Source organism: Zophobas morio, unplaced genomic scaffold (assembly GCF_036711695.1).
Source record: "Zophobas morio isolate AGI-343-1 ecotype UQ-CSIRO unplaced genomic scaffold, CSIRO_AGI_Zmor_V1 ptg000026l, whole genome shotgun sequence".
Classification (NCBI taxonomy): Eukaryota; Metazoa; Arthropoda; class Insecta; order Coleoptera; family Tenebrionidae; genus Zophobas; species Zophobas morio.
The window spans coordinates 9,472,728-9,486,252 of record NW_026972131.1 but is presented as its reverse complement, the minus strand read 5'-3'; the positions used below and the strand labels follow the sequence as shown (position 1 = coordinate 9,486,252).

The following is a 13,525-nucleotide window of genomic DNA, read 5'->3' as shown; positions in this document are numbered from 1 at the left end:
ATTTAAATGTTGCAACGAAGAAAATCCACGAATTCACTCCGGAGCTGATCCTCAACGAACCTTAAAGAGTTTTATTACTCGGAAAATTTCCCGCATACGTCCGTCTGCAAAAAGCTAAAGGAAAAGCTCCGCTAGGCTTTTCCCGTTCGCATTTAAATCTTACTATAGTTTGGCAAGTCGTAAAAATTAACTCGCTATAGTTCTCTATTAAAAAGATTTATGTACACATCATTTGCCGGGTTTTATTTAAAATTGCGTTACGGCTGAAAAATCCGCCCGTCAGCCTCGTATGATTGATAGCATTAATAAAGCATTTTTCTCCCGCAAAATGCTCTAGTCACAAAAGATGATAAAATATCGATGGCGACGAAACGACTAACTTTCATTGTTTTTGGTAAAGTTTCACTTCAATTCAAAGTGGGACCAGGTGCCGGCTAATAAATTAGCCTCCGTAAAATTGATAGTGCAGCGGCGGATGTTATTAATAATCTATGGAGGTCTTTGTACGAGATTCGCATTGCAGCTGATTTATATCGCCGTGTTTACATGACTCGCATTTTTCCGGCATTGTTGATGTTACATTTCTGTGTAAATCGCATTAATCTGTTCTTATTTTATGAATAATGTATGAGGACTGGATATTAGGGAAAATCGAATGGAGTACCCTGACCGAAACCCTTGCAGCTGGCCTTTGCCTCTTTGCATTACGAGCTAAAATGAGGAAAGAAAGTGAATCTTTAGGGAAGTTTTCTAAATTGATGGCGAGGCCACAATCTATCTAGAGTGTTTCTTTTGTTTGAAAGCTTCTTTTTTACTTCACGAGCAATCGCTAAAAGAAGTATCGTATTGTCGCTGTGACAAATGTCTAATTTCACTGTCAAATTGCACATCGGGTGAACAAAGAGATCATTTTGGCTACGTTTCGGTCATTTTTATTGAATCCTCAGGACACACAACGTTGTTTTGCAGACGAAAAAACAATTTAAAATAATTTCAAAAAATACACAAATGCGCATTCGCAACACACTTATGTAAAAATGATATGATTTTGAAAAAATTTTGAAAATGGTGGAGGCGCCGGGATAATAAATCATTATTTATTTTTGAATATACTTATTTAAAAAACTTGTGAAATATTTTGACGCCAATTTACATATTTTATGAGGAATTAACTATTACTTTAAATATACATCACCATTTGACCAAAATAATAAGAAATCTTGCATACATTTAAATTAAAATAATTTTAGTCCAATTTTAGCAAAATTTCCTTTAAAAAAATGACCCCTTTTCGGAACGATTTAACCAATTTAATTTTTTTGCAAATTATTGTAGAGGCGTTTAAACACACATTTTAAAAATTCAAAAAGGTCGTAATGGAATAGAAAAAAGTTCGCAACGCAGTCGTGTTTGATACATACATTTCCAAAGTTTGTACAGATAACCCCTTGGCCATTCTCATTTCCAGTTCTTCGACTCCTTTCGATATTTAAAGCCCGGCAAGTTTACTTAACCATCCGACTTCTAAATTCGTTTAATAAACACCATTCACAAATTTAAACATCGCCTGTTCGACTTTCAGTTTCTGCAGTTGTTCCACTGGAATTTCCATTTTAATCCGCGTCTATTTTTGCAAAAAAAAATCGTGTTTGCGCCACCCGGCCGGAACGACGCTTTCATCCGTGGATGAAAAAATCGACAGATGTCGTCTCCTGCCACCTGTGCCCGGTGTCCGGCCATCAAACCGCGCCATCGATCTAATTAAGTAATCGGGAATAAGCCCGAATTTGATAACACAACATGTTTTCGGCCGGTCTGATCCGCTCACTGCGAAAAGGGTTGACAGCCGGTCAATGTTCCACGGGTAACATATAACCTAATTACTGAAAGCCTTACATCAAGCCGCTGCACATTCAGCTAATTTCAGCGCAACTTGACTCCCCGTAACCTGCAGGGGTCGTTGATATTACGCTCTGACGTCAGTCGATGTAAGAAATTTCCAATTTCTAAGCAAACACAATCTCGAATTCCGCCGATTCAAATTAGAAAGTCACGTTGCGTACACGGCGACTTTGTTCGAAAAGATACTCCACTTGAGATTAATTAAAATGAAAAAGCGTGTCTGCAGGAGTCGAATAAGACGTCATTGTTAGGTAGCAATTACAGTAGATGAAATTACAGTGCATGATGAGCTTCGTAAAAGCGACATCTCCACTGTTATTACATTAATTCATATTAAATTTGAGGCCGCGTCATTATCCATTATTGAAAGTCAAAATACAAAATCCGTCTTTCTCTCGTCTGCCTTCCGTCCTCGGCTCGCTGTATTATTGACGGCACGTTACGCTGTTACCAAATATGACGTCAAACTGCGTCCATATTTGACGGTGTAGCTAAATGCAATTACCAAGATACATTTCAGACAGTCGTGGTATTAATAACCCAGCACCCTCGCCATTAATTAACCTCTGGCCTGTGGATAGTGTTCATAGATACTGGTAATTGAAACCGAGGAAACACGTCACGCCATTAATGAAAAAGCGACGGTTTTCTCTATTTTTAACTTTTTTTTTCTTTTTTCTGCGATAAAATGATATTAATATAGACGGGTTGTACATCAAACTCGAGCTTTTTTCAGGTTCTAAGCTCCTGAAAACAGCTCAATCAACCAAAGAAATGTCGTAAAAAGTACCATTTTTTTGTTTTTTCCTCTTTTTTGTGAATTAAACATCATATAATGGCTTGAAGATCCCCACTCTGACAAAGTAGCGTATTTTAAAGGTCCCAGTCGTGTTAAATAATTGTTTTTCTACCGCGCACGTTTTTTGATTTTCTAATAGAGCTATTAAAGCACCCAAATGACGTCAAAGCAGTTCGTTAATAGCGGAATGTGGTTCTGAAATAGATCTGGTGTAATTTAGATCGGCAAGATTGGTAGGCATGACGAGAAATGTCAGGTGAATGTCAGTGGCAAATGTCAAATTAAAATTTCCCGTATGTCGGGAGGCGTAAGGACTTCACTAACTTCTTCACAAGACATTTTAACCAATTTTAACTTACAAAAACTCGAATTGATTCGAATTACAGTTGTTGTCGTGAAAATTCGAACTTCAAATATTTCGTGGTTCGTGTCAGACCAACCCATCACCAACCAGGACAAAATTCCCCAGATTCAAAAAAACGCAAATTTCAATTAAATTTTGCGAAAAAACGTGCGCCGTAGAAAAAATAGTATACATACTTCGTTCATAAGGGCATTGTCGCACTCATCCTTTATATAACTCGCGGCTTCGCCGCTCGTTCTATAAACTTGGCCTTCATATTTACCTTATGAAACTCGTTCTTTAATATACTATAGTAGTGCAATGTATTTAAGGGCGGGTGAGCGGGTCTAGCACTTGCTAACATAAAACTGATTTTGCCAAATGGCATACCGTCGAAAAAAATAAGGGTGGGTGGGCGGGGCCAATACTTGCCATGATAAAACTGATTTTGGCAAATGATATACCCTCTACCCTTAATTTTCTTAGAGGGTATGTCATTTGGCAAAATCAGTCTTATTTTAGCAAGTACCAGCCCCGTCCATTCGCCCTTCATTTTCTTAGAGAGTAGGTCATTTGCCAATATCAGTCTTATCTCAGCAAGCACTAGCCCCGCCCACCCACCCTGTCTTGTCTTAGAGGGTATCTCATTTGCCAAAATCAGTCATACCTTGACAGCTACTAGACCCGCCCACTCGCCCTCTTTTTTCTTAGAAAGTATCTTATTTGCCAAAATCAGCCTTATCCTAGCAGGTACTAGCCCCGCCCACCCACCCTCTTTTTTCTTAGAGGATGTCCGTTCCGAAAATCAGTTTTATCTGAACAAGTACCAACCCCGCACACTAGTCCTTTGTGTTCTTAGAGGGATCTCATCTGCCAAAATCAGTTTTATCTTAACAGATACTCGCCCTCTAAGAAAATAAAGGGCGGGTGAGCGGGGCTAGTGCTTGCCAGGATAAGGCTGATATTACCAAATAACATAACCTTAAGAAAATAAAGGACAGACGGGTGGGGATACTACTTCCCAAAATAAGACTGATTTTGGCGAATGACCGACTCTCTAAGAAAATAAACAGCGGGTGGGGGGCCTAGTACTTGCTAAGATAAAACTGATATTGCCAAATGGCATACCCTAGAAGAAAATAAAGGGTGGGTGGGCGGGGCCAATACTTGCGAAGATACGACTGCTTGTGCCTAATGATATACCCTCTACCCTTCATTGTTTTAGAGAATAGGTATTTTGCTAATATTAGTCTTATCTTAGCAGATGCTAACCCCGCCCACCCGCCTTTCTTTTCTTAGAGGGTTTTTCATTTGCCAAAATCAGCCTTATCTTGGCAGGTACTAGCACCGCCCACCCATCTTCTATTTTCTTATAGAGATCTCATTAGACAAAATCTTTTTTATCTTAGCAGTAGTAGCCCTCTAAACAAATAAAGGGCGGGCGGCTGGGGATAGTACTTGCCAAAATAAGACTGATTTTGGCAAATGACCTACTCTCTAAGTAAATAAAGAGCGGGTGGGGGGGGGGGCGCTAGTACTTGTTACGATAAAACTGACGTTGAAATATGGCATACCCTTGAACAAAATAAAGGGTGGGAGGGCGGGGCCCATACTTGCCAAGATAAGACTGATTTTAGCAAATAATATACCCTCTACAGTTCATTTTCTTTTCTTTCCGATATTCAACCCCAAAGGGGGCGAAAAGGGGTGTGTATTGGCAAAAAATATTTGTTTGCCCCCATTTTTTTGCGAATTTTTCAAAATTGGTCCGTTTCGACCGTGTTGGGTGTCATTTCAAGCGGAATTTCCTCAGGATTACGATTCCGTATTCGCTTTTGACGTATCTCTTCAAATAAGCGAGAAAAATGCAAATTTGTCTGCCCCTTTTTTTTCGAATTTTTCAAAATTGGTCCGTTTCCCACTGTGTTGGGTATCATTTCACGCGGAATTTCCTCAGGATTACGATTCCGTCTTCGCTTTTGACGTATCTCCTCAAATAAGCGAGAAAAATGCAAATTTGTCTACCCCCCTTTATTTTCGATGTTTCAAAATTAGTCCGTTTTCGACCGTGTTGGGTGTCATTATACGCGGAATTTCCTCAGGATTGCGATTCCGTATTCGCTATTGACGTATCTCGTCAAATAAGCGAGAAAAATGCAAATTTGTCTGCCCCCCTTTTTTTTCGAATTTTTCAAAATTGGTCCGTTTTCCACTGTGTTGGGTGTCATTTCACGCGGAATTTCCTCAGGATTACGATTCCGTCTTCGCTTTTGACGTATCTCTTCAAATAAGCGAGAAACACGCGAATTTGTCTGCCCCCCTTTTTTTTCGAATTTTTCAAAATTGGTCCGTTTCGACCATGTTGGGTGTCATTGCACGCGGAATTTCCTCAGGATTGCGATTCCGTATTCGCTATTGACATATCTCGTCATATAAGCGAGAAAAATGCAAATTTGTCTGCCCCCCTTTTTTTTTCGAATTTTTCAAAATTGTTCCGTTTCGACCACGTTGGGTGTCATTTCACGCGGAATTTCCTCAGGACTACGATTCCGTCTTCGCTTTCGACGTTTCTCTTCAAATAAGCGAGAAAAATGCAAATTTGTCTGCCCCCCCTTTTTTTTTCGAATTTTTCAAAGTTGATCCGTTTCGATCATGTTGGGTATCACTTCACGCTGAATTTCCTCAGGATTACGATTCTGTATTCGCTTTTGACGTATCTCTTCAAATAAGCGAGAAAAATGCAAATTTGTCTGCCCCCCTTTTTTTTCGAATTTTTCAAAGTTGATCCGTTTCGACCATGTTGGGTATCACTTCACGCGGAATTTTCTCAGGATTACGATTCTGTATTCGCTTTTGACGTATCTCTTCAAATAAGCGAGAAAAATGCAAATTTCTCTGCCCCCCTTTTTTTTCGAATTTTTCAAAATTGGTCCGTTTTCGAGCATGTTGGGTATCATTGCAAGCGGAATTTCCTCAGGATTACGATTCCGTATTCGCTATTGACGTATCTCGTCAAATAAGCGAGAAAATTGCAAATTTGTCTGCCCCCTTTTTTTTTAATTTTCAAAATTGGTCCGTTTTGACCATGTTGGGTGTCATTGCACGCGGAATTTCCTCAGGAATACGATTCCCTTTTCGCTTTTGACGTATCTTCTCAAATAAGCGAGAAAAATGCAAATTTGTCTGTCCCCCCTTTATTTTCTAATTTTTCAAAATTGGTCCGTTTCGACCGTGTTGGGTGTCATTGCACGTGGAATTTCCTCAGGATTACGATTCCGTTTTCGCTATTGACGTATCTCGTCAAATAAGCGAGAAAATTGCAAATTCGTCTGCCCCCCTTTTTTTTCGAATTTTTCAAAATTGGTCCGTTTCGACCATGTTGGGTGTCATTGCACGCGGAATTTCCTCAGGATTACGATTCCGTATTCGCTCTTGACGTATCTCGTCAAATAAGCAAGAAAAATACAAATTTGTCTGCTCCCCTTTTTCTTCGCATTTTTCAAACCATGTTGAGTGTCATTTCACGCGGAATTTTCTCAGGGTTACGATTCCGTTTTCGCTTTTGACGTACCTGTTCAAATAAGTGAGAAAAATGCAAATATGTCTGTCCCCCCCCTTTTTTTAATTTTTCAAAATTGGTTCGGTTCGACCATGCTGGGTGTCATTTCTCGGCGAATTTCATCAGGATTACGATTCCTTATTCGCTTTTGACGTATCCTCGTCAAATAAGCGAGAAAAATCCAAATTTCTTTGCCCCCCTTTTTTCCAATTTTTCAAAATTGGTCCATTTTCCACCGTGTTGGGGGTCATTTCACGTGGAATTTCCTCAGGATTACGATTCCGTGTTCGCTTTTGACGTATCTCTTCAAATAAGCAAGAAAAATGCAAATTTGTCTGCCCCCCCTTTATTTTCGAATTTTTCAAAATTGGTCCGTTTCGACCATGTTGGGTGTCATTTCACGCGGAATTTCCTCAGGATTATGATTCCGTCTTCGCTTTTGACGTATCTCTTCAAATAAGCGAGAAACACGTGAATTTGTCTGCCCCCCTTTTTTTTCGAATTTTTCAAAATTGGTCCATTTTCCACCGTGTTGGGGGTCATTTCTCGTGGAATTTCCTCAGGATTACGATTCCGTGTTCGCTTTTGACGTATCTCTTCAAATAAGCAAGAAAAATGCAAATTTGTCTGCCCCCCCTTTATTTTCGAATTTTTCAAAATTGGTCCGTTTCGACCATGTTGGGTGTCATTTCACGCGGAATTTCCTCAGGATTATGATTCCGTCTTCGCTTTCGACGTATCTCTTCAAATAAGCGAGAAACACGCGAATTTGTCTGCCCCCCCTTTTTTTTCGAATTTTTCAAAATTGGTCCGTTTCGACCATGTTGGGTGTCATTTCACGCGGAATTTCCTCAGGATTACGATTCCGTCTTCGCTTTTGACGTATCTCTTCAAATAAGCGAGAAACACGCGAATTTGTCTGCCCCCCTTTTTTTTCGAATTTTTCAAAATTGGTCCGTTTCGACCATGTTGGGTGTCATTTCACGCAGAATTTCCTCAGGATTACGATTCCGTATTCGCCTTTAACGTATCACTTGAAATAAGCGAGAGAAATGCAAATTTGTCTGCACCCCTTTTTTTTTCGAATTTTTCAAATTTGGTCCGTTTCGACCATGTTGGGTGTCATTTCACGCAGAATTTCCTCAGGATTACGATTCCGTATTCGCTTTTGACGTATCTCTTCAGTTAAGCGAGAAACACGCGAATTTGTCTGCCCCCCTTTTTTTTCGAATTTTTCAAAATTGGTCCGTTTCGACCATGTTGGGTGTCATTTCACGCAGAATTTCCTCAGGATTACGATTCCGTATTCGCCTTTAACGTATCTCTTGAAATAAGCGAGAGAAATGCAAATTTGTCTGCACCCCTTTTTTTTTCGAATTTTTCAAATTTGGTCCGTTTCGACCATGTTGGGTGTCATTTCACGCAGAATTTCCTCAGGATTACGATTCCGTATTCGCTATTGACGTATCTCGTCAAATAAGCGAGAAAAATGCAAATTTGTCTGCCCCCCTTTTTTTTCGAATTTTTCAAAATTTGTCCGTTTCGACCATGTTGGGTGTCATTTCACGCGGAATTTCCTCAGGATTACGATTCTGTATTCCCTTTTGACGTATCTCTTCAAATAAGCGAGAAAAATGCAAATATTTTTATGGTAATGTTTATTTAAAACCTGGTATTAATGCGCTTCAACACAAATAACGAAACACGTATTTAAGCATTTTCTAAAATTCAACCCCTAAGGGGGTGAAATGTGGAGGCTAAATTTGTATGGGATAATATTTCTATTGTATATTTACATTTTCACGTGAAGCTTAGTATTAATGCTCTTCAACACAAATAACGAAACACGTATTTAAGCATTTTCCGAAATTCAACCCCTAAGGGGGTGAAAAGTGGTGGCTAACTTTATATGGGAAAATTATTTCTATTATAAATTTTTGACGTGGAATTTAGTATTAATGCATAATGAAACACGTATTTAGGCATTTTCCGAAATTCAACCCCTAAGGGGGTGAAAAGTACTGGTTAAGGTTGTATGGGAAAAATATTTCTATTGTAAATTTAAATTTTCACGTGAAACTTGGTATTAATGCTCTTCAATACAAATAATTTTCCAGACACCCGGTATATCGGAAATAATTGATGGTAATGGACAATGTGATGTCATATATATTGATTTCGAAAAAGCTTTCGACAAAATAGATCATTGTTTATTACTGCAAAAGCTCTGTAATATTGGCTTCATTATTGAAACTTTTAATCGCAGTGCCTTGGGCGATACTTGGCGGTCCACAAACCGCGACCAGGGTCGTACTTATAAATTTTGTGACGAGTTGAACTGAATTTAGAATTTTTCAAAATTTTCAATTTTTGCAAACATTTATCTTATCAGTAAAGTCAATAAGGCGCTGTCAATTTATTTAATCACACGATTAAATGATAATATAATCAAAACCTCAAAATCCCGCGATAATGCACCACTAAATACTGGATCAGATAAAAATTTTTAATGTGCTTTTTATAAACTGGATGTACGCATTTCAGGTAAATTTAGCACTTTCTGTGTAGAAAAAACTGAGTGGGTGAATGAAGCTTGATCAATATATAAAAACTGTCCAAACTTTGAGAAAAAGTGCGTCCTCATTTAATAATAAAATAAGCTATAATTAAAAACATATACCAGTAATCCAGTGTACATAAACCGCCTGATATTGCTTACTTAATACCAATATGGCTGTAAACAAAGCCAACAGAACAAACAAATGTGAGCATAAGGGACAAATTAACATAAATGGATTACAAACTTTCGTCGGATTGTTATGGTAGAAAACGCCAGACGAAGCACACTTTTTACCAGAATAAAACCCACACTGTTTATACTTCTTGAAGTAAACAAACAAACGAAACAAAAATCTGCGGAAGTGAATGTCTTTTCTTGTTCTGTCTAAGTGCAAATCCGCACAACGATTGCTATTTGTATGTTTATTTTCGAACAGAACGAAATGTAAAATATACGTTCTACGACTACGCTAGAAAAATACACGAATGCACTTTTTGTGGAACTCGAGAAGCCATAACTTAAGAGCTTTCGTGTTTTAACTCTCAGCGGAGCGACGAGGTTGCGTCATTGGCGAAATTGCAACAAGGGCTGTAAAACTGCATGATACGAACTAATAAAAATTCTGGTGGATGCGCCGGGTAACAGGAACAAGTTATCGATTGTAATGAAAACTTATGAAATAAAAACCGAAAGGACTCTTCAGTTTTAACGATTGTAGCAGGATTTTGTTACAAGTTTAACTTTGCTCGGTAGGAAACTCAAGTACATGTTATTTATTCTTTTGTGATAAAATCACAGCACTTTTAAAAATGATACACATGAAAATAATACCCTATTCCCCGGGTTCCATATTCTCGGAATATAATACAAATATTTCACAACGTACACAATAACGATGTAAGAAATATTCCTCAACTATATATTCTCCTCCATCTGGGAATGTACAATAAATACATTATTTATATATCGAAGGAGAACAGTGAGACTACCCTTATAAAAGTTTCAAAAAGCCACGCCCAAGCCCGGTTGTAAACACATCGAACTTTCTGCCCGAAAATGATTATTAAAATTACCCTAAAACAGCGAAAATTTATGGCCACTCCTGCACACCCCTTGAATACTAAGCAACATTTTATTTAATCTCCTCGAACAAAAAAGGTGGTTGTTATTCATTTTCATTGTAAAAGGAAATGTTTGTTGTATCTTTTGCAGCTTGACGACGTTTCCTCACGGAATACAAAATGTACAAAAAGTGGAGTGTCGGAAGGCGAGACAAACGAATTTCGCTCTTGTTTAAATACAATGTTCCACGGCATTATTTTAAATTACGTGCGGTTAAACAGACCACGACGCCGTTAGGTGCATTTGTAATACAGAGACTGAAATAATTTGACTGTGCGGAATCTGGAACTCGCTAGTTAAACTAGAACACCCAGGAATATTTAATTTCACGTTTTCTCACCCCAGTTCTCTATTGTCGCATGCCGTGCAGACGCGGCATAATCCAACAATATTTTCTATTTTTCCGCGGCCGTAAACATGTGACTTTATTTTAGCGTGTTTTTTCAATTCCAGGGAACGTATTTGTGATAGCAGCCATCCTCCTCGAACGAAATCTCCAGAACGTGGCAAACTACTTGATCTTATCCCTGGCTGTGGCGGATCTGCTCGTAGCTTGTTTGGTGATGCCCCTAGGGGCAGTGTACGAAGTTAGCCAGGAGTGGACTCTGGGGCCTGAATTATGTGACATGTGGACGTCCAGCGACGTCCTTTGCTGCACGGCTTCAATCCTGCACCTGGTCGCCATAGCGCTGGACAGGTAATGTAATCTCTTTTAATCGACGTAAAATAAAATCTGTAACGTTCCCTCACAAATAATCGCTTTGACGGGATTATTTTCATGTTGCGGTTTAGCCCAGGTCGCCCTTTTTGTTAGCCGAAACCTAATCGCCCCCCGCGTCGCACAAAAATTAAAAAATCCAATACAACGAACGTGATAATAAATCTTTTTACATAATCAAATTTAACGCTGCTTTAGACGCTGGGGTATAATTTGATCGACAGAAACACAATTATCCTGAAAGACTGTTTCAGAAGTTTGTATTATCTACTGGGATTGAGTTATTCATTAAAGTGTCGAAGAATTCTTACCTGATTTCATTATGTTTAATTGAGTTAAGAAAAGAGATGAGGGAGACGCTTTAATTTCGTGCTCGGAAATAAAAACGAAGCCTGTGTTCGGTATTAAAAAAAACGAACCGGATTAGCTTTACATTTTTAGTCTTACCCACGTGGATTTACTTTTCCAAAAATTAAATAACCGCAAAAAATATAGAGAGAGATGTGGAATTATTTGAGAAAATTTTCGCTCGGGGAATGAAATCTAATTAAGTTTAGAGAGTAAATGCGCAAAGTGTCTAAACGAAATTAATTGAGATAAAGTGTAGCGTGTACAGTGTGTTTTATTAGAGAGAACCACAAGCAACCCTCGTCATTTATCCGACATAAAACCAAAATTAAGATCGAGGTACCGACACTAAATTCTGACAATATTATTATTTCCTGATTAATGCGCGCTTATTTCAGTCGCGCGCATCCATATCACCCTGAACAAACATCAAAAAACCGGGGCTCAGTACGGAACCTTGTCTCACCGGTTATTTCAAGATTTGTTATACTAAAAACTGAGTTAATGACAGAGTGTGGACTTTGGTCAGTTAATAAATAACACAATTATTTCAAACCGACTATCAGCAACAGCTTGTGTGGACAGTTGGCTAAATAACACACCTATCAATCATTCAGTCGAACGTAGATATCTAGAAGCGCCTAAAATACACTCGGATTAGCCGAAAAACAAACCACAAAATGTGTACTTCTCTCGCGTAATCAATATTCCAAATACAAAAATTTATGTACCTGCCTATAAGAGCGGGATCAGCATAAATATGGATTTGTATCATAACCAATAGGCGAACTTCCCGCTCGAATGACTTTTTCTCTGTGTATTTGCATAAAGCAGTCAAGTGTAAAACGCCATTTGAACAGTATTCTCTCGTTTTACACATACACTGTCAAAGCAGACTTTCACTAAAACCACGAAATTCCCACCAAATATTGAAATCTCCTCCTCAACGAGATAAATTAAAGGGAAAAGCGGCGGATTTTAGATAATGTTATGAAAAGTTTAAAACGAGACATCTGCATCCGCCAATCAAAATCCACGACAGCCGATGCGACTCGATAACCCTTAATCATACCCCCTTTATTTTATTTAACTTTCTGGCACACTTGACTGGTTAACGTTTCACTTAACAACCCTTTAAATAGGTACTCGGAACGGATGTAACGATATTAGGGAAAGTTTTATCTCTGCCAGGAACTGGGTTTTATCGAGACCGCTGTGCAGGAACGATAAAAAGACCACAAGATTTTTTTAAAAGGCCTCTCAAGTGCACACTAGTTTCCTTTACATGAACGTACTTAATGGAGGGAAATTTTATATGCCTCCTGCTAAATACACATTGTGATAACCCGACTTAAAATAAAAGAACGGGAGCTCAACAAAACCTTTATCATACACTTGCAACAATTAAATATTGCAGTCTACCTTACTCATAAAAATTTTCTTGTTAATAGTAGCATTGTTTAAGTATATTATAATTGGCAGAGTCTAAAAATCGCAAACTTAAAAAATCGAAAAATTGAAAAATCAAAAACCTGAATAATCAAAAAATTGAAGAACTGAAGAACTGAAAAATCGAAACTTTAGGAAGTGGAGAAATGGGAATATAAAAAAATAGATTAATTGAGAAATCCGAAAACTAAAAAATCAGAAACGTCAAAATTTGAAAAATAAAAAAATATTGAAGAACTGAAAAATCGAAAAATCTAAAATTTAAAACATTGAAAAGTTAAAATATCCTAAAACTGAAAAATGGAGAAATCCAAACATCAAAAAGTCAAAAAAAAAATTTTAAATTTAAAAATCGAAAAACTGAAAAATCAACGAATCGAGAAGTCGAATTGGATAATTGAAAAATCGGATAAATCAAAAATCGAAACATCGAAAAATCGAGAAACCGAAAAGCAAAAAATCGAAAAACAAACAAATCGAAAAATCGAAACATTGTCAAATTCAAAAATCGAGACATCGAGAAATCGAAAAATCAAAAGACAAAAAAATCGAGGAGTCGAAAAATCGAGAAGTCGAAAAATCAAAAAATTGAGAAACCGAAATAGGCCAAAATCGAAAAATCGAAAACTTAAATATGGAAAAATCGATAAAGCGAGAGATTGAATAATCAAAACATCGAAACATCCGAATCTCAATAACTTGTGATCTCAAAAAATTTAAAAATT

At 37.9% G+C, this 13,525-nt stretch overlaps 1 protein-coding gene across 1 annotated transcript in view; it reads left to right on the top strand.

The window, feature by feature from the left end:
- LOC135136588 (5-hydroxytryptamine receptor-like) overlaps nucleotides 1-13,525 on the top strand; it is a 108,423-nt gene that overhangs the window by 89,737 nt on the left and 5,161 nt on the right. The window contains exon 2 of the mRNA XM_064065949.1: nucleotides 10,739-10,982. Coding sequence (XP_063922019.1) covers nucleotides 10,739-10,982 — 244 coding nt within the window. The remainder of the gene's footprint in view (nucleotides 1-10,738; nucleotides 10,983-13,525) is intronic.